We start from the raw sequence: 21,906 nt of genomic DNA, 5'->3' as shown, positions 1-21,906 counted from the left end.
GGAGAGAGAGAGAGAGAGAGAGAGAGAGAGCAAATTAAATTAAACATCTACAAAACATTTTTAGGGTTTTTCTAAACCTCATTGTTGGCACACTTAATTATACGTTATTTATTTCTAAATATTCTACATTAACTAGAATATATACAAAACTATTGATGTTTTGATTTTCTTATAACTGAATAATTCCCACAAAAATAGTGTGATGACACACCAATTTATAATATTTTTATTTTTATTTTTATTTTTAATATATAGTTCATAATATTAGCGTTCATAATTTAATTTCATGTAAGAATCAGATATACATTTTTACCTTGAGTTCTTAATGCTAATCAAAATTAACAATTGACCGAACCTACTTATTTGTAGAAAGGAATTGACCGAACCTACTTATTTGTATCCTTTCTACGTTCCTATACAAATATATATTTGGTTGTTGTCACCCAGAAATTAGTGGTAAAATAAATACTAAATAAAGAATAATCAGAGCACAGTACGTCAATAACCGAAAACCAACCAAAATTTAAAGTTAATTAATTAACTAATTTATTTTTATTATTAATTTATTTTTTTATAAAAGCAGAATTTAAAGTTAATTGCCCACTCATGTTATATACATTATCCCCAGCTTAATTTGCTTAATTTGCTCTCTCTTCCCATTTCAGACCAAAGCGAATCCGACCTCTCCGTTCTTTGCCTGATTGATCGGATCAGGACCGTTCATCCGTGCCAATTTGTATTAGGCTGTCGATCTCCATCGACCTGATGGAGGTCCGACCCCCCAATCCGACGGCCGACAACTCCTCCATCCCGCAGCAGCATCGCCACCGTCATGCACCCGCAGCAGCTTCACTCAAACAACCCGCTGCTTCGCCTGTCTCTGTCGATACCGCCTCTGTCTCTCATAGGTAACAGGTTACCATTCACTCTCATCTTGAATGAATTTTCTGTTTGGTTCTCGGGAAAATGGAAACAAGAAAGGAGAAACGTAAATTCGCGAATTTGAATTTCTTATGACTTCTTTCTCACACTGGCTCGGCATCCAATCAAAAGATTAACGCATTGGTTCTGTTGGTTTCTTTCTTTTCTCGATTATTTTTCTTGAAAATACTCTGTTTGTTGCCGATAACTTGTGAAGAGGGAAAGAAAGGAAATTCCAAACTCTTGTCGGTTCTATTTACTCTCTGTTGGTTCGCTGCCAACGAAGAGCAACAGGGTTTTCTTGTGTCGTTGAATTATATGCTTGGCATTTCAAGCTTCATTAATGCGATTTCCACGGCTTAAAATTGAATTTTTGTATTACTTTCGCAGGCTTCAAAAGGAATTGATGTCTCTTATGGTATGTATTTTTCCATTTTTTTTTTTTAAATCTATGCTTGTTCTACTGTTTGTTGCTTTCAATTTTCTTGAATCTCGAATTTTTTCGGATCAATATTTTTATATCACGGGAGCTGAAGCTGTAAAAGTTGGTAACTTTTGCAGAGCGGAAAAGTAGTTGGCTTTGCCTACTATTATGATTAAAACTTATTGACTACCTATAAAAAGAAAAAAGAAAAAAGAAAAAAGAGAGCGTTATTCCATGCTCGGTTGATAGAGAAGGGCCATTGGGGTTAAGGTTAGAATTCGTGTTTCTATAATTTAATATTTGTATATGCGTGGTTGTTTGGGAAACTTCTATGATGCTGAATAAAATTTCATGAAAGGTTGAAGAGAATGCTCGTAGAAATTAAATTAATTCGTGTGTTACTCATTAGGCATCGAATTTTTCTCTAACTCTTCCAAACCAGTGTGATAAAACTCTTGCGAATAAAACATTTAGAGGTGCTATGAGGGTTTAGGCGTTCAACCTTACTCTAAAGCTTTAACCTATAGGAATAGTTGCACACATAGCTTTAGGTTCCATTCTTCACAACAACTTGCGTACAACTATCTAATAAAATATTCATTTTCTTTTTAATTCATTTAAATTTTGTTTCACTTTGACATGTTTGAATTTCAAAAGAAATATATTGATTTATTTTGTGATAGTTGTGCAATAGTTATATGTATAATTTTCCGCCAGCTAGCATATATTAATTGAAAAAGTAATTAATTTTGTCTGCCTTTTTCTCTTTCATGTTATACCTTTTTCTTTAATCGTCTTTGCCTTTGTTCTTTGTTCTTTGTTCTCTAATAGTGTTTGTTTGTGCAGATGAGCGTAGGAGATCTTGGAGTATCAGCTTTTCCTGAGGGCGAGAGCATTTTTACATGGATTGGCACAATTGAGGGTGGAAAAGAAACAATGTATGAGGGGTTATCTTACAAGCTCTCCTTGCGTTTTCCCCTTGACTACCCTTTTAAACCACCCCAAGTCAAGTTTGAAACAATGTGCTTCCATCCAAATGTTGATCAGTTTGGAAACATATGTCTTGACATACTTCAGGTATCAGTTGATTACTTTTGGCAAATTTTTATGCTACTAAACTAGAAATAATGAAACATGAGAAACAAACTTTTCACCGTTGGTCTGTTTTCTAAATACTTGAAGGGTTTGGACAAGCTATTTGATGGTTTATGCATACAATTATTCAGTTTTTATAATTTCATATGGAAGTTGGAGCTAATGCAATTCTCTCCGTATGTTGCTTTAGGACAAATGGTCTTCAGCTTATGATTGCAGAACAATTCTTTTGTCCATTCAGAGTCTATTGGGAGGTGTGGTTGCTATAACCTGTATTTAAGCTTCTCTATCCTTTCATTCAGTACCTAACTTTTGAATTCCCACAAGCAGAGCCTAACCCAGAGAGTCCTCTCAACAGCTATGCTGCAGCGTTGTGGAACAACAAGGAAGGTTAGATACATTTATTTTCTCCTTGCCGTATTTTCTACAATTTTTGGCTTAGATACTATATTTTTCTTGCTGGTTATGTATGTCTTAAACCACCCAATCTACTGCTTCAAGCCTGTGAATTTGTACTTTCTCGGTATTAAGTTCCAAGAGATTGTTGCTACTGCTCATAAACTGCCAAATATGGTTTGATTTCTGAACATAGTATTTCCTGCATAATTTACTTATAAAAAAAAAAAACATAGTATTTCCTGCATAATTTTATGCAATGCCACCGATATTCTGTGCTCTGTTGAAACATTCCTCATGTAATTTGTATAGACGTCTGTAATCAATGTTTACTATTAATAATATAATTTTAATCAATATCAAATGGAATGCTTTTGGCAGATTACCAAAAAATGGTTCACAAACAGTACTTTTCTGGAGAGGCGTTTGAAAGCTGATTCGTAGAATTCTCTCGTCGCAAACCACAAATTTCGATGATTGTTTCCACACAATCTGTAAAGCTGATGGAATTTTAGATTCAGTTCAAACTCCCAAATTTAGATTTGTAACTTGTTATCATGGAAAATTGATGTGTTAATATAGTTATCAGCATCATTATTTATGTCAATCTATAATCAATGGAGTTGGTATTTATTCCGTAGTTGCAAAATAAGTCCAAAGACATCAACGTTTGTAAAGTGCCCTTCTTGTACTTTTTCCTTTTGGGACCAATTCTAGAAGCATTTATCCAAATCATTCACTCTCCCATCACATGACTTCAAATGAAAATTAAGTAATCAATAAGATGAATAATTATAGATTTTTGTTTTCTCAACTCATTGATCATCTTAAATTTTGTAACTAATAAATTCATAAAAGGACATTAAACTTAAATGAAGTTTAAAAGCCTATAAGTTATATTACTCTGAATGGTCAAGGTTACTTTGACCCACCATATAAAGAACTCTTGGTCTCTTTTTATAGTTCGTTTGGATTGAGAGATGAGATGAGATGGTTTTAAATGAGTTGAATAAAATATTATTATAATATTATTTTTTAATATTAATATTGTTTTGAGATTTGAAAAAGTTGAATTGGTTATTATATTTTATATAAAAATCTGATAAAGTTGTAATAATGAGATGAGATGAGTTGAGATTAGTTTTACGGGGCCTAGTCAAACAAAGTATGTGAAGTTTTCCATTACTAACATAAGGATAAGGAGAAAGAAGATAAAGATGTCCAACCAATTTATAATAATCAAGGGGTCTAATATTGACAATTTTTTCAAGGTATTATTTATTGAATAATGGTCCAAAGTATGTCAATATAGTGAAATATAATATTTTTTAATTTAACAAACTTAGCTAAGCAATAAATATCGCATAAATATGTCTGGTATTTGAGGTGTTGTGCGTTTTAATGCTGTCCCTTATCAAGAGTGCTCGACTCTCGTAGGCTGGTGAGTGGGACTGGGATTAGTATATCGAGTTGTCCTTTTCATTTAGAAATTTAGAGGGATTGCTTTCGTATCCCACTAGGCTTATTGGTCCGAACGAGTTAAGTCGTAAACCCACCAGAGAAAAGGGTTTGCTGCAAAATAATTAGTGCTTGACTTACTGGTTTGCGTCAAAATCATGTCCCAGTGATTGGGTTGTAAATTGTAATTCATCGATCGTTTTGACTCTAAATGGGCGGTGCTAATGCGAATTAGGTGATATTTCTTTTGTTTGTTGAAAGGGAGCTGCTAGAGCTACCGAGGATTTCAACCATCTGTGTAAATTTCTTTTTTTTCAAGTATTTTTTAGTGTATTTTTTTAAATAAACTATATATATTAAAAATAAAAATAAAAACACAATACTAAAATGTAAACAAACACATCCTAAAAAGAATCGGGACAATTTCTTGATAGAAAGTGTCGATAGCCTAAGCATTTTCTTTGTAGAAATAATATTTACATTTTTAGGAATATAAGTCTCACACATTCCCTTAAAAAAAGTAAGTAAATCTTATTTTTTTAATAGTAAACCTTACTTTTTCTAGCATTACTCTTTTATTTTTTTAATCAAAACATCATCCGATGATTCTTGCCATTTGCTTTGTTTTGATGAATTCAAATCATTACATTCCCCAATCCACAAGAGAACTTGTGGAAATGCAAAGTCTGTTTCCTTTCATCTTTCCCCATATAGAAAGAGGCTTTTGGCACAGTTGACTGAACCTCTACAATCTACAATGTATGATTTGGTTATAGCTGATAAAAGTAGAGTAATATTAATTTAAGTTTTTTCAAGCATTCTGATTTCTGTACATACACCATGAGAGAGGTTTCTCCAACTCTCTCGTTTATGAATTGCCTTTGTATATTTACAAGAATGAGACACGAAAAAATCATAAGAGAACTAAATGTAAATTATTGCTCCTTCAAACTATCTGAAAGGGCAGGAACTTTGCAGATGGGGCAGGCATTCTTCATCAATAGCCATTTCTTTATGCAGACCGCATGGTAGTCATGGCCACAATTGTTCACTGTCCCAATTTCCTCCTTGTTCTTGTACTCTTCCTGTGAATCGCAATTGAACAAAATGCAGAAAAATTAGATATTTATATCTCTAAGAAGGGGACAGCTGGAAACCCACGAAACATTAGAGCATCAGTTTTATTCTCAATTATAAATTTCTTATTTTGCCTAAAAATTTCACACGAGAATGCTCCTAGACCTCTTAGGATAAGTGGCCTTCAACATAAAGTCATTCACAGAGAAAATAATTAGCTAACAAAAGTGACACAATTGGCCCCATGCGGTTCTTCGGAAGGAGGAGATATAAACTGTTTTTCAAGAAGAAAATGCAACCCATACATCTTTTATTCAGTATTTTATTGAACCTGAAAAAATGAGCTCTCTATTAGCACTTTTATAATTGTAAACCAGACTTTAGTAGAAAATCAGGACCTGATATTTGAGAAATCACACCCAAGCTTAAGCCATAAAAAATCATTTGTCTATCTAGAGCGGAAAAAAAAAAAAAAAATATATCAGCATGAACACAAAGTAATATGTTTTTTCTACTGAGCCGTATATATACGAATATAGATTCATGCGCTTGGGATAGCAAAAAAATGTACCATGTATGCATCTCACTCCGTGCATTTCTAGACTAGAAAATTTTGGAAAACAGAGAATGCACATTCCTATATTAAGAGCATTGAACTTAAATCTAAAAACTATGCTCTCTCCCCCTCCCCCTCTCTTTCCTCTTGCCAATCCCCTAAACATTGAAAATATTCAGATGTCCAGTTTCCTGTACCAACCCAAGCTGTGGGCAAGCATACTCAGATGCCTCATATCCTGTCCAACTCCGAGCTGTGGCTGACTGTCTAATATATTCACATTTTAGGCCCCGTTTGGATGTTGAGCCGAGTTGAGATGAGTTGAGTTTTTTATGAATAGTAATGAGTTGAGATGGTAGAGTGAGTTTTGTGGGACCCACCTAAGACGAGTTTAGATGTTTTTAAATATTAATATGAGTTTATATGTATTTATGAGAAGTTGAAAAAGGTTGTGGGTCTCATGTGTAAAGAGATTTTGAGTTGAGATGAGTTTAGTGATTTGAGAGTTGGGTGTTTGGATGTTAAAATCAGCTTAAAATTAGACTGAATTCAGTCTAAGTTCCAAATAGGGCCTTAGTCTCCCTCATTAGGGCCTCAACAATTTTGAACAAAACTACAAGAAAGTAAGATGGTTCAAAATTGTTAACCATGGGAAATTTTCATGGGTCATTCTAATTATGAGGTTCATCACTAAATAAACATAACGCTCTGATGAGTAGCCGTTCCTTTTAGGTCTACAAGTCAGATGCATACCACTACTAATGAGACAGGGTCAGTAAAAAACTTACAAGGCAAATAGCACAGCGTGCCTCCTCCAGGATAAGTTTTGAAGAATATGTTGTCTCCACTAAGCACTTTGAAATGAAATTCTCAGACAAGCCAGTGCTTACATTCCCTATTCTTTCTCCTAGTGCAAGTAGTTCCTGTCCAAAGCCAATAATTGAAGTCAACAGGAGCTGGGAAAACCAAGACAACAAGGGGATTGATGTATTAATGGTAATAACCTCATAACTCATGTTGTCAACGTCGAGCCTCATGTCCCTATACTGATCAAGCAAATTTCTGGAGCCATAAATGGGCGGGTGATCCACCATCATTAGAGCCTACACATAAAACAATTATATGTTCTGACATCATATTTTCAGTATAAGAGCTACTATATATCCGGTTTGCATGAAACTAATAAGCAGAACAAATATCTGGTTTGTAGAGAGTTGGGCGCTTGGCAGAGATGTGTTCAGACTTCAGAGGTGAAGGCCATTGAATGTGCAACTGGCACAGTCTCAAAGCACCTTCAAAGCTTGGCACCGACAAGAAGGGTAAAGAAAAGGCTAAGCTCACTAAACGACAAAGGCTTGCTTCAATGTTGGGATAATAAAATTGTGTAATGAAAACATCTCCAATTCATCTTAAAGATTCCTCAATCACGTTTAGCTACACCCACAATCAGTGAAGTGCATGCTTTACCAAATGAAAAGAAAAAGTAAATCCATGGAGCTGTCAGACAGACCGAAAGGACAACCCAAGAAGTCACAATGATAGACGCCATCAAGATATTACAAAATCAGAAAAAGTAAGCCCTAAACCCAGTCCCCCACAATCCTTTCCCTCTGCATCCCTTGTCCTTATGCCCTTTGTGCTGTCATCTTGACAGGTATCCACAGGCACCACTGCATACACTTTTAGCATGTTCATAATTGCATTGGTATCAAGAGGCACAACACATACACTTTAAAGCAAGGTCATAATTGCAGTATTTTCATGAAATTATACCCATAAAAATATCATTTTTAATGGGTTTTGATCCAATCAGCATATCTGTGCTTATTTATGGTCATGAAAAAAGCCCCATGATGATATTTGTAGATATAGGATTAAGAACATTACAAATCAGTAGTCGGACTCAGAAATCTCCATAGTGGAAACAATGAAGCTCGAAGCCCTATCAGTTCTATGGGTTTCAATATCCAGTGGTTGTACCGGACCATGCTTCCACAGGTAAAACTAGAGAATGAAAATCAAGCACCTCAGGACCATGCTCCCACAGGTAAAACTAGAGAATGAAAATTACGCACCTCAGGTCCCATCCTATCATGTGCTTCCCCAGCATTAGAAAGTGACTCAAACCTCTCACTAGATATCCTCGACCTTCCATCCAAATGATTGTTACACCAGCCTCTGGCAGATGATGGCCTTAAATATCTGGAAGAATGAGTTTCTGAGAGAAACTGCAGACCATTTTCCGAGCGAGCTGCTTCATGTCCCAACTGGGTACAACTTGGACTGGCTCTGTATGAAGACATAGCTCTTCGAGAATAATTTCCACGACCTTCACTCACGATCTGAGGATGAATACCACTAGGATATTGTGGTGGTGAAACAGGATTTCTAATTGCTAAGGAATCACGATGGAGACGATCGGTATCTAAAGTCCTTCCCCCAACAAGAAACTGATTCATCTCATGGTTAATGCCAATGGTTTCTGGAATTATAATAAAAATATGTCAATTCTCAGAATAGTGGCAGAAGAGGCAACAAGAAAGATTATATTTCAACTGACCTGAAGTCGGAAGCCTTCGATGTGCAGCAGGAGGTGGAATGACATGGTTCTGATCATGAGTGTTGATATCTGCATTTATATTAGTAATGTCCACTGTTCCAGAATGGCTGGTCAAATGAGTCATAGGACGGTAATGGTGAAAAGATTGATTTGATATATAACTTCTCCCCATGGGATCCACATCAAGTCTAGATCGGCTTCTCACATTCCTAAGAGCATCTTCACTACCAAATGGGAAATTGCCACCCCTGTAGGGGGGTAAGCCAATGGAACTTGAACTGAAATTTCTATAGTCTGAAGTTGATTTTTCAGGCTGAGATTCAGAAGAACTGGAGGAACTTCCAGTGGCATAAAATCTGCTTGTGCTGCCTGTCTCACAGCCTAAAGAAAGGTCAGGGCTTTTTCTCTTGAAAGGGTTTCTTCCAGTTCCCATTGTAGGATCTAGTAAAGCACTCTCTACTTCCTGGGTAGTGTGGCTATTATAGTAACTCATATGGGCATGGCCAGCACTATTCTCTGGGACCATATAAGAGCTTCCAGGAGCTGGAGAGTGTAGAAATGGATCATAAGATGCACCTGAATCAGCCGCTCGAAATTGTGGACCTTCCATTCTTGCACTTAATAAGGAATGTTGAACAGGCCTGTATTCCAAGTTCTGGTAAGGGGAACAGTATATTCCATTCTGTGTATTTTCCATTGGATAAACAACAGAACCATTTTCTGGAGTGGCACCCCTTCCTGCAATATACAATTTACAAAATAAGAGATAAACTTAAGGTTAATCCACAGTATGAGTTTTCAGTTTCCACGGCAGAACATTGCAGTGCCAAAGTTTCTCTTTGGGAATTCTAGAACTGGTAGAAATTATACTATTTGACATTCGATCTAGGACATAGCTAGTCAAATAGAAGGGAAATATGTTGGAAAAGTCATAGCAAACTGGAAGTAATATTTATCACAACTTTTATTTTTTTATAAATACTATCATAACTTTTATACTAAAATAGGAGAGTTAAAACATCACTGCTACCTTCTTTCAGTCCCAATTCTTACTCTCCATGTCAGGAGTATTTATTAAATGCTAGCAGCACCATTTAATCAAATAACGAAACAATCACCAAAAAAATGCAATATTGATTGGCTAATTGAGCATATAAAACATTCAGAGGACAGTACCCATATGAATGTAAGACTGTTCAGCAGTTCCACGACTTTGGTAAAGATCTTGGTCTATCTCAGACATTTCCATTGAGTTGGACAAGGGCCTGTGTCCCATATTGGCGTATCGCCTTAGACTTCAAGATGGTCAAAATATGGAGTAAGAGGGGGGAAGAGCACCACTTGCATATAAGTAAAAAGGAGTCTGAAGGTTCAATAAACAAAAAAATGGTCAGAAACAAAAACACTCACAAAAACAAATTATTTCATGTATGTACTGTGTGTGTATATGGATGCATATATCATTTTCCAAGATCAACAATTATTTACATATTTGGATTCTCATAATGGATTAGTAATAGATTAGAAGTATCATCTGATAGACCACACTAATCGAAGTAGGCATGATCATCAATGACCACCCTAAAGCAAATAGTAGAAGGCTTCAACTAAAGAATATATTTTTTTATGAGGTGGAACCTTGCCAAGGCAGGGTCTTTTAGACTCACCCCAGCGTAAAATGCGGATGCACCATCTACCAGGTTGTGTATCAAATAATCTAGGAGAGCTTCAAGCGCAGAATCGAACCCTGGACTGTTTTTAAGTAAGTGAAGCAGTATCTAATCGCCAATAGGATAAACTTTAATTCATCTTCTTAAAAATTTCTCAGATGTCCCATTGCTTCTTTTTTTTTACAAGTAAAAATATTATATATATATATATATCAAAAGGAGTAACCACATATACTGAATGTATACAAGAGAATACCTTACCCATAATAGAAAACCCCTAATAACCCAAAAAGCCCGTGAAAAAAAAAAAAAAAACCCAAAATACACCAAGCCCGATCCCAACCCCTTGTTTCCTGTAGAACAAAAACTCTACCCAAAAACCCCACCCCAACCCCTTGTTTCTTGTCTTCACAATGCCCTCCCTTTAGACTTCCCTCTAGTTGAGCTACCACCCTTAGCGTCGTAGTTGATTGCCGAAAAAAGACGTTGTAACTCTCTGCTTTTTTTAAAATTTGATTTGGTTTCAAGCGTGCGGCTTGCCTCAATCGCAATAATTAGTTCTTTAAATTGGTCTTCACATCCTCCATGTGAAATTCCCACAAGCTGTTGAATCTCGTTAACTTTAGGCATAATCCAATTCGCTATTGGAGGAAGAGAGACCAGGGGAGCCACAATATCCCCAAACACAATATCCAACTGCACTCCCGACTCTAGGCATTCCTTTAAACAAGGCACCAACGCCAAATCCATATTCAAATCCTGTACCTCCTCAGCAACTCCATTGGTTCTCTCCAATGGTATGACATCAAGTCCCTTCACCTATGGTGACCCTTTATTTGCAACTTTAGCGGGTCCCTTCACCAATGGTATGATACCATTTTCCTTCAACTCCGTTGAGGGAGCCATAGTTTCTTCGGGTACAGAAGTCACCTGAGGCGAATGACATTCCATTACAGATGTCTCTACGCCAATACCCGACGTAGAACCCACTTCAAATAACCCAGACTTTCTTTTGACCTGCCATACTGTTCTGAATCTAGTTATAGGAACAGGGCCGAATCCGATTTTTCATTTTCCTTTATCTAAGTTTAAAGGATTCGGGCCTATCTTAGTCTTGTTTCTTACAACCCTATTGCCTCTAACTGAAAGCAGGTCTATTTTTGTAGACAAAAAAGCTATCGTTGCCTTCAATTCGACAAGTTGGGTTTCCATCTCCTTTAAAGAATTATGCATCGCGACAAGCTGGTTTTGAGGCGTGATCTGCAAACCACTTTCACCAATCCCCTCACTAGGAACCCTCAAAGCATGACTCATCTTCAGAGCTGCCACATATGATCGCCTCACCACAGTGGATGTACTTGGGTCTTTATGATTCACCTCCAAGTTGATGTTTTCATTCTTCTTTTGGTTTTCCTTCTTTGACCCGTCAGCAAAAAGCATATCCACATCTCTGCATAATTCTGCAACAAATTTCTCCCAACCCAGACCTTTATACCCTTCAGGAATAACTACAACACTCTGCCGACCTCCTCCATATTCGGTGACCGTTAGAAACCTACCATGCTCGTTGGAGCATCGTTGAGCCATGAATGTTCTGTTTCCTTCGCGCAAGTGTTTTGTGAAACCCAAATTTCTCCCCACCTGTAATATTGCTTCCACCGTAGCCATCAGCCATTCTATACCACTACAACCCATCACTACAAATCTTCAAACCCTTCTACTCCTCTCCACAATTTTTAAGGAAGACCTCCATGTTTCTGGCAAAAGCTCAAAAACCTTTGATTCCACCCAAAAGCGCACCGATTGACCCATACTAATAGCAAACCTTCGACTTCAGATGCAAGGGCATCCCAAGTTGCATGTCTTCATTCTGTCGAGAAAAAGCAATGCGCAAAGGAGGCTGGGAAAACTCATGCCCCTAACCTGAGTCATCAAACTGCTGCCCTTTACATTAAAAGACATGCCAATTCTCTATATCCAATGAGTAACAGCTATACATCTAATTGCGAACTATACTGCCAATATTAATGGAGGAGAACTAACAGGCAACTTCATTACCATTGGGGAGTTTCTGACACTATAACTCTATGAAATTCTGGTAATTCCAACATCATGATTGTATTCTAGGCCAAGCAAAACAGCCTTCACCCATCTCACATGTTAGGTGTACCTGGTGTACTAATCAGTTTTTTGTTACACAGAACCATAGGAAATTTAAACTGCCACATAAGGATGCAGTCAGCCTATTCATTCAGTCACACCTGACTTCAAAATCTCCACTTAATGCAGCAAGAATTTGAGGCATCACCAGTACCAACGAACAATGAGCAAAAGAAAGCTGATTATGATAAATGTAAACCATTAAAAATGCTTATGGATAGAAGATGGACAACTGCCCTAGGAAATGGTAAAGGCCCATATAAACATTACATTACAAAAAGAATAATCATCTCTGCCATTCATTACCATCCATGGTACTGAAACCAAGAATTTACCCATACACTTCTTAGAAAAGAATACTACATCCTACATGCTGTCTTGTACCCGGCGAAATCCCCCTTGAGAAAAAGACTAGTTCTAAGGTAATATACTTCTTGGAAAGAACCACACTTTCTTTTCCTTTTTAATAAATGCCATGTTATCCAAGCTAACGGCAACAAGGCTAAGTTGCAATTGATTTTGCAATGTCATCAAGAAATAATTACTTTCCAGCAAATGAAAATAATATAATCTTTAAGGATCATAAGGCTCTCCTAGCACAAAGGGTGATCTCCAGCACGCAATAGCACATTGCCTCTCCTAGCGTAAAAGATCCCGATATGAACAAAAATCTCAAAATTGAAAGCCCCTAGCTCTGTTGCTCAATGAGACCAAAGTTCCTGCAATGCAATACCAATTACACATCAGATGAATGCACAAACCAGATTTGGCTTCCCTTTCATTGGCTACAGACTAACTGGTTTCCTCCAGAACATATACAGATAAATACTAAAAAATACTGGTGAATTTTAAGCCATTGATTCATTTTCTTACTTGTCAAAAAACAACTAACAAATCAATGGCTGAGATTCTTTTCAAGTCTCTGTTGCAGCATTAAGAAACTTGCCCTCTAAAGCAAATGAAGAAAGCTACACGATGGTCAAGGATTAAGTACTTAAAAAATAGGAAGTAGTATCCACTTAATGTGTCCCTAACAAGAAATCTCAAATTGAACAGATTATGCTCTGAAAAATATTTGGGATGTACAAAGACAGACAGGCAGAGAGGGAATGCATTTAAAATAAGCTTCTCACTCACCAACCAAATAATGATTTTGTTTCAGTTGGAGACATACGTATGCAAGCAAAGAACAGCATCAGAATCACTGAACTGGCCCGATGGATTCTTCCATACACGTGCATATGGTATCACATTATGCATGGAACTACAAGCAAAAGATCATAATCTAAGCTGGTAAGGAAGCCAGTTTCACTATCAATAGTATTGAGGTTTATATCACAGGCGAAACCATCATATTCAAATTGCAGTAGAATATGTAGACCTCGTAGGGCATTACTTGAATTTACATGCCCAATTCCTTTTCCAGGGAGTGGGACTATTAATATAGGTTGCTAAACAGATTAAGTTAATCCCATAAGTTTGATTAATACTTCGATATCATATAATATATATAATATATATATATATATAAAAGTTGTCGCACTTGCTTGATCTGAACTCAATGAGAAACTTTCACAAAATTTCCATGACTTTGATGGTAAATTGTGGTCTTATTGAGCCTTCTGTTTTCTAACTGCCCTTTCTAGATACCAGGGATTTTATTTTATTTTTGATAGGTAGATAGATATCAGGGATTTTATTAATTGACGTGTTTAATACAATCCCATGTACGTTTCACAATCCTTGTACCTTACACAACTAGTGATATTTAGTAAATGGATTTAGTCTATAAGGAATAAGATTATAAGAAACCCAATTTTTTTATTAGAAGAAAAGGGTACAAATACAGAAAATTTGTATAACTCCTTGAGAACAAAAAATATCAATCCCACTACAACCTGAGAAAAGAGATAAAGAGGCAAGTACAACTGTACAAGGATGCCCATCAAGCTGCAAGGACAAGCTTTTCAACATAGACTTCTAGAAATACAGTGCCCCATTTGCCACAACACAAAATATAGAAAAAATATTCATCTGCAGAGTTTAGAATACAATGAATATAGTAGCCCAGAATTCTCCGAAAAAAAAACTTTACGTCAACTTATGGAAGTATCTGAAGAGGCCTTAGGAAGATCTAATATCATCTGATCAAAATTGCTGCATCCCCTTTACCCTAAGTCCCATCATGCTTCCACTCCTCGATCTCTCTATGCCCCCAAAAGAAGGCTATAAGTCCCACTATGAAAAGGTCACCAAACCTGCATTTCTAAGTAGAATATAGACAATGGAAGCTGTTGTTTTTTCCCACACAGCACCAATTCCAACAGGCCTTAGGTTAATAAAGAAAACACCCAAGAAAAAACTTGTAAAGAAAGAAGATAAGGATCAGCCACTAAAAAATGTGTAATCCTTTTAATATCTTTACCTCAAATACTTGTTTTAATCCACCATATATATATGGTCTTTGATATCACAATGTGTTGTCCTTCCCAAACTAATGAGACAATCCTTCGAAAAATTTCTTAATCTCATCCGCTTGCGGGATTGGTTCATTAAGCCCCTTCCAATTTTGAATTTTAGAAGCTGATTTGCTTTCCTTTCAAATTTCTATTCTCTACTTACTATCAATAAAAGTTATTGATAGTAAATACCGAACAATCAACGGCATCAAAAGCATTTTCTCAAACTAGGATCTTGGCAATGAACGATTTCATCAACAAGATATTATATATGTATGCATTACAACACTATAAAAGTATTTATAAATGTTTCTACAGCCTCTATCACCCAATGTAATTCAATTCCACTTACTAGCAGATTAAACCAAATCTCTTATAATATCCATGCCCGTCGTATGAAGAACAAAACGCCCGCCATCAAGCAGAACATAAACCCAAAATAAAAACTCAGATAAAATGTTAAGGTAATAACTCTAATAAATACAGAATACGAGAGCAATGGATAGATAAATAAAGATATTACTTTAAAATCTATTTATTATTACTGTTGCTATCATAAAGAAAACATCAAATTTTAAAAACACAAACAAAAAGCCTTACTGATAGATAGAACAAAATCAGAATTCACTAAAAAAAAACACACAATCAACCTCCTCGACGACCTGCGTCATAATTAGTCCACAAAGAATATAAAAGAAAATTAAGATTCGAACAAATTAGTGCACAAGGAAGACCTAAACAAATTTAGTGATACCGCATCAGATGATGGATTAATTATTAAAGAAGAGTAAATACGAGATGGTGTGGAAAATTTGTAAAGCTGATCTCAATTCTCAAGCAGGGCCGGATCGGAAAACCGTGAATGTGTGCCGGAGAGCATACCTTATGCGTTGGATTTAAGGTTGTCTCCGGTTGGTCAAGGAATCTAACGGCGCGAGGGGGAGGGAGAATATCATTATTATTACAAGCGTCTCTGTAGTTTTGCTAAAGAAACGTAGGAAAGATTGCTCATAGAGAATCTCAGTTAATCCCACGCAATATACCAACTCTCCCCATATGAGAGAGAGAGCCTAGTTTGGGTAGTCCGTTATTCTCATAATATCTCAAAAATACATAATTTATTTATTATTTTTTATTACTATTCACACAACTTCCAAACACCATATTTTTTTTAATTTTTAATTTTTATTAAATATTTAATATATAAATAATGAATAGAAAAATTAAATAAATTTTAAACAAATAAAAAAAATATAATACTTGAAAATTATGTAGCATTGCTAAAAAATAAAATAGGCTGGTACATTCTGTTAGGTACTTTTCGTGCGTTGGCAGCTCTTGAAGGCGCCGCTTCGATGTCCGAAAACTTCTTAGAAAATATTCCATTATTTATAATTATAAAAATGAGTTTATGTAATTTAAAATAATAAATAAAATAGAAATATTTTCACAGAAACTTGAACCCTTGTAATAATAATATTTCTTTTTTCAATTGCTTTAGGAATTTTGTGCCACTCATTACATTACATTTGTGAAATTTTCAAGGGGATATGCCAAAACCAAAAATTGTTACGTAGGGGAATACAATTACAGACTACAGTGGCGTGTCAAAGCGGATATGGTGAAGGCGGAAGAAAAAAAAACAAAGGTGGCTGTACGTACGCAACAAGTGGGCTCCAAATTGAATATTGATAAAAGTTGGGTCATACTGCCATTTTGTGTATGAAGTTGATCGCCCTACGTACTCCAAAGTTCATCGATTGAGCTTGGGAGTTTGGGGTGTTCCTATAGTTTACGTGGGCTGTCCATTCGAACTGGACATTGGAAGAGTGACTACACACACCAGCATCAGCATCTATATGCTGTTGCGAGTCCCTGAAAACTCAAGGCAGAGACTGCGGAAAAATATAATTCGATGAAGACCGATACCTCATATAGAATGTAAAGCTTTTCTGTAAGAAAAATTGTCATGCTGTCCAGAAATATGTTTTACAAGTATAAGTATGTGCGAAACAGTCCAAAACAAATGGAAAAAGATGTTCCACTTCATATGCTTTAAGGGGAAAACATATGGGGGCAATTCTTTTGTATCCCAATTCTACATCTTGAGCACGAACACAGATGAATTATCATATACCAAGGAAATACAAGAGGAGGATGATCCTTTTGTACCGTGAGAATTAAAATCCAAGGCTAAAATGTACAATACAACTTTCCTCCAGAATCCAAGCTTCTCCCCAAATACAGCAAAACCTTTTTAAGATGTAACGGAAAAGACACATTTGTGCCGGTTCACTGGATCCAAAAGTAGCGTTTCCAAGCAATCAAACATTCTCTGTGGCATCTTTTAGCACCTCTTCTCCGCTCTTTGCAGTGGCCAACCTCTCAGATGCTAATCTTTCTTCAAGTGCTCGAGCTCCCCTTTCCCTGCATAGGATAGGATTACACAGAGACTTGCAGATCCTTTCTTTCTACCTAACAATTAAACTGCTTTCAAATAGAGTATTGATATTCATGTACAGTTTTTTTGTTTTTTTTAATAGAAGGGCACTTCTGTATTACCAATTTTATTAAATCCCTCTCATCCAGAGAAACGCCCATTCTAGAACGTGCATATTGTCTTCAAATATAATGGAAACGGTGTTATTTCAAAACCCTTAAATTGTTTATGTCCAGTTTTTACATGGTTTCTGTGGTTGATGCCTAGGGGGCAACCTTTACAAGAAATCTTATATCCTTTTTCCAAACCAAATTATATAGCATTTTTAATACTTAGACATGCAATCTAAACATTTTTAGTGGCAGCATAGAACAAGGATAATTACCTCCTTCGAGAAGCCTCAATGGGATCAGAACCAGGCAATGGGGCACCACCCAGTGTGTATCCCTGGGCTTCAGCAGAAGCTTCAGTTCTCCCACAAAGCATCCGATGAAATATGGAAGCGATGGGATCAATGACTGGTCTGCATTCCAATCAACAAGAAATGAGAGAGAGAGAGAGAGAGAGAGAGAGAGAGAGAGAGTCATGGCAGCATTTTTAAGAACCTTTGTAGTACAGGAGAAAAAGTTGATAAACATCACTTGTAGAGATCACAGTAGACTACCTTAAAAATTCAGGGAAGAATGTAGAGAATGCAAAATCATCACTTGGATCACCCTTAAGTTTTGTTTCCGGTTTTCTCTGCCAGTATCTGAGGTAAATCCAGCTCATATATGTGCCAAATATTAAGGTTGGAAGATATGTTGCTGACTCAAGAGTGAATAAGCTTACAGCAATAGAAAGCAACAGTGTGAGAGATGGCAACCACTGCATATAATTAGAATTGGAATCAGCGCCAAATAGAGGTTGAGAGACAATTCCTCAATGGGAAGAAAGTTACATCAAATGATTTCTTAACGTATGGTATTTTTAAATGAGCAATTTGTAAAAAGGATCGTACCTTAGCTTTTCTCCTCAACAAAGGCAGCTCTTGGTCGGGTATTATCTGCTTGATGCCAACCAAAAACCCAGAAAGAACCCCATGGAAGCCAGAAACAGGCATGTAACTGACAAAAAAGATAAAATATAAAAAATCAGTAATTGCTAAGGATGAGACAGGATTGATCAAAAGGTGTAAAATGTAGATAAGCATAATACAAAATCCAATAGGTGAATCGAAGTAGTTAACAACCGATCCGATTCAACCTAAGGGCAATTCGCCATCACAATTCAGCTGCCAATATGTCAATAGGGAAGGAGAAGATGGTATTGACATCTCCAATGATTTTTCCTTCATTCCTCATCAACCAAATGGAGTGCTAAAGAACGATTGAGGGTGAAGACTGAGAAGTGGCGAAAGTGGTCCAAACAAGAAGAGGGTCAAGACAGGCAGATGCATAAAGATTGTTGAGCACTTACAGGTAATTTTCCTGCGTTGTAATGTAGTACAAGGCGATAGCCGTAATGAAAACGCATACAGAAGTCAGAAAGTTAACTACAAAGATGAACTTCAAGAATTCTCGAGAACCCCATACAGGCTCAAGCAGCTTTCCAATGAAAAGGAGACCAACTATGCTGGCAACCACCTACAAAACAAGTTATTTACTTTATATGTAATAGGAGACATTTCAGGAAATGTGATAAGTACACCATGAAGAAACTGTTTATAGCAACAAAAGTGCATACCCCATGCACTGATTGTTCAATGTAACCAGCTGTTATGAGGTTCCAACCAAAAGGAATTGTCCTGTGAAAGAAAAGTTCAGACATGAACAAAGACTCCGAGAAATTCAAGTAAACAATACACCCTATAGTGCTGGACCTAAATTTGCTACTATCCACGGTGGTGAAATCAAATATGGTTGTATTCAAAGCAATCATTGCATTGAACCATTTATAATGTTTATAAGTTCTTTTAGAGAATGTTTCCCCATGGACATTATTAGGTTCCCTTCGATCAAAAAGACATTATTAGATTCCCCCCTATTCAGAGACCTTTTTCTCTGAAAACTACCTGAATTGTACAGGCAGTGAGTTTCCCTGCCAGTTTATGTTTTCTTCAAACAAGGCAACAACAATTGCACATCTCTAAAAATGGGTAGGCCTGACTCTTTAACAACTTCAGTGTAATGAATGGATGCCAATAAGCAACAATAACAAACGCACAGTAAATAGACACAAGAAACCATGATTAATAACATGTTTCCTTTTTTTTTTTAAGGATGCGGCACTGAGCTTATCTACAAAATCAGCATGCCTCCGTGTAAGTCAGCAAAAGAAGCAAAGTCAGTAAAAAGATTCAGCCAAACAACAGATTGATCACCTTCAGCAAAATATCTCGTAACTTTTTCGATCCATGGATGTACAAAAGCTGAGAGATTGGATCATTTGAGCCTAGACCAAATCCATTATTTGGAAAAACTTATAAGCAGAATTGAATCTTGCAAATGTTACCAGGCGGAGCCAAGCCTCCATCATCCATGGATATTTTATAACAAGCAAGCTAAGTAAATTGAATTCCACACCCTTCAAATGGTAGAAATAAAAATCTACATATCCAAGCTAGCCCTAGTATCACTTTCTTTCGGACGCCTGAGATTATGAACAGGTGAGGCTCGTATGCCCCTGAATACGCATAACCAACCAAGTACAAGGGGCCTGAGTTGACTTTGGAAGATCCATCTAAATCATAGCAATAATCTAGGGCGTTTTCAGCGGAAACGGTCATCTAATCTGAAAAGATCCGGAACACATGAATCCCCTGTCACGTTATCACTTAATTCTACGGGTCTAAAGTCTAAACCCTCTTCTCCTGGTCGTATTCATATCTGGCAACGACAAAGTCCATAACCACAACCGTTTTGCCACCATCTCCAACTTTTGGCATATCATTTTCATTAAGCAAGCTAGCAAATATAAAATCTAAAATGCAGCGTCTGTAAATTGAAACAATCGTGCAGTTAAAGTTTTCGGAATTGGAGGTGCAGAAGAAGGGATACCTGGCGGGTATAAGAGCAAGATAAGTAATAGCCGAAGGGAAGAGCTGGACGACAATGTGCCCACCTAGGAGAACCACGGCAAGGCCCTTGCATAGCCGAGTAAACCCAGAATAGAAGCTCGTGCCCTAGTGGCATATACACGCATACAAAAAATTAAATTAAATTACAAGTTTTAATCAATTTAAATTCTTAGAAATTTGGAGCTAATGATCGAAAGCTGAGATCTGAGAAGAGAGACGCGGAGGAGAGAGAGAGAGAGGATCATGTGGTGGGTTGAAGATCTAATAGTGCTTACTCCTGAAAGGACTGGAGTGCTCATGGCCGTAGAGAACAAACGGCGGCCGTTGATGTGGGAATTGGGAGTTCAACGCCGTTGATCCGAGTGTTGGACTCGGAGATCTGTGGGGAAAGGGTGAGGAAGGGGGGATTCTGGTCTCTGAGAAAGGACGAAGGAGTCGGATCGAAGGAGCAACAGTAATATGTGAAAGGTACAAGCCGAGTAGGTTGCGGCTGATGTTCAGTTTTGTCGGTGTTTTGGGTTGGGCGAGGAAATTGAGAGATTGCCGATATAATTTGGACCGGTTCACCAGACGGGTTATCACTTTTCTTTCTTAAATAATAGATACATTTTATATAAATTTTTTATAAAAAAAAGATTTTACTAATAAAAAAAATTTTCACTTTTTTATAAGAACTTACGTAAAGTTTATTTGTTTAAAGTTTCTATAAATGATTTCTCTTTCATTTTATTATAATAAGAGTAATGTTAGGTATAGTCTCTAAATAAAGACTACAATATAAATCTAAGTTATTTTAATTTTAAAATTTTTTAAAATTATAAAATTATTCCTCATAAAATGATATTTTCTCTCATTTAATAATGTGCTTGCACATGCAGTTCTCAAGTGAGGACTGCAAATAGAATTTCTCTCATAATAATCTTTTTTTTTTTTTTAGCTACAAAATCAACCGTCTACAAATTTGATGGAGTCGCTTCTTTATATTTTTATTTATATAAATAAATCTTGAGAGGAATGACGTTTTTTTTTTTTTTTTTTAAAATGAGTGAATGAAAGTTGAGTGGGATACGAGGAAATAAAATTGATCAAATTTACCCATAACAAAAAGCCTAATTTAGGAGGAGAAAGGACACAGCCCACTATCTTATGCATCGGCCCAATGATATCTCTATTAAACCGAAATAACGTTAAAACCGTAAATTACCCAAGTAATTTCTCAAATTCTTGAAGAACTTTCCCAAATATCTTACACATGCTACTTACAAGTTGGTAAGAAATACTCTGTATCGATGACGTCATGATTTGAGTTGTAACATAATTTAATTTCAAACTTTTATTATTAATTAAATTATATTAAGTAAACAGTATAAGAGTATATCTTTCACGAGCTATTCTGGGCATCAGCACATAGCCGCAACACACCCGTGCTGTGGCTTTTTTTTTTTTTTCACTTAGTCAGCACAGCTGCAATATATATTTTCTCATCTTTCACGCCTGCTTGTGATATATTTATATTTTTTATATGAAAGTCGCTTTGCAGCGGTCCATCCGAAGGTAAGACTTTAACAACTTCCAATAATGCTCCACCACGTCAGCAATTTTACAGAAATTACAATAGGCTCAATACACTGG

General features: G+C 36.4%; 3 protein-coding genes across 7 annotated transcripts; 1 reads left to right on the top strand and 2 right to left on the bottom strand.

Moving 5' to 3' along the window:
• The first annotated feature begins 618 nt into the window (after positions 1 to 618).
• On the top strand, positions 619 to 3,547 carry LOC108997008 (probable ubiquitin-conjugating enzyme E2 C). Of its 2 annotated transcripts, none has more exons than XM_018973076.2 (6): positions 619 to 908; positions 1,312 to 1,339; positions 2,192 to 2,422; positions 2,631 to 2,694; positions 2,771 to 2,830; positions 3,218 to 3,547. In XM_018973076.2, the coding sequence occupies exons 1-6, from the start codon at positions 766 to 768 to the stop codon at positions 3,271 to 3,273; spliced, it is 582 nt and encodes a 193-aa protein (XP_018828621.1). In that variant the 5' UTR covers positions 619 to 765; the 3' UTR covers positions 3,274 to 3,547. The 2 variants fall into 2 exon arrangements, with proteins under 2 accessions (XP_018828621.1, XP_018828622.1); XM_018973077.2 differs by lacking the exon at positions 619 to 908 and adding an exon at positions 934 to 1,070.
• Positions 3,548 to 5,067: 1,520 nt separating this feature from the next.
• LOC108997105 lies at positions 5,068 to 15,835 on the bottom strand. 4 transcript variants are annotated; one of them, XM_035692612.1, is made up of 9 exons: positions 15,659 to 15,835; positions 13,455 to 13,581; positions 12,863 to 13,036; positions 9,664 to 9,850; positions 8,488 to 9,225; positions 8,003 to 8,409; positions 6,932 to 7,030; positions 6,716 to 6,850; positions 5,068 to 5,379 (listed from the first exon to the last, which is right to left on the bottom strand). In XM_035692612.1, the coding sequence occupies exons 4-9, from the start codon at positions 9,761 to 9,763 to the stop codon at positions 5,230 to 5,232; spliced, it is 1,629 nt and encodes a 542-aa protein (XP_035548505.1). In that variant the 5' UTR covers positions 9,764 to 9,850; positions 12,863 to 13,036; positions 13,455 to 13,581; positions 15,659 to 15,835; the 3' UTR covers positions 5,068 to 5,229. The 4 variants fall into 4 exon arrangements, with proteins under 4 accessions (XP_035548505.1, XP_018828776.1, XP_018828774.1 ...); XM_018973231.2 differs by lacking the exon at positions 12,863 to 13,036; XM_018973229.2 differs by lacking the exons at positions 12,863 to 13,036; positions 13,455 to 13,581.
• An 896-nt stretch (positions 15,836 to 16,731) lies between these two features.
• On the bottom strand, positions 16,732 to 20,832 carry LOC108997133 (rhomboid-like protein 19). Its single transcript, XM_018973278.2, has 8 exons — positions 20,550 to 20,832; positions 20,255 to 20,379; positions 18,942 to 19,002; positions 18,675 to 18,841; positions 18,217 to 18,322; positions 17,881 to 18,083; positions 17,602 to 17,739; positions 16,732 to 17,203 (listed from the first exon to the last, which is right to left on the bottom strand). The coding sequence occupies exons 1-8, from the start codon at positions 20,571 to 20,573 to the stop codon at positions 17,101 to 17,103; spliced, it is 927 nt and encodes a 308-aa protein (XP_018828823.1). The 5' UTR covers positions 20,574 to 20,832; the 3' UTR covers positions 16,732 to 17,100.
• Positions 20,833 to 21,906: the final 1,074 nt, after the last annotated feature.

Source organism: Juglans regia, chromosome 7 (assembly GCF_001411555.2).
Source record: "Juglans regia cultivar Chandler chromosome 7, Walnut 2.0, whole genome shotgun sequence".
NCBI classification, from domain to species: Eukaryota; Viridiplantae; Streptophyta; class Magnoliopsida; order Fagales; family Juglandaceae; genus Juglans; species Juglans regia.
Note: the sequence above shows the minus strand (reverse complement) of the source record. Positions and strands in the feature narration are given on the sequence as shown.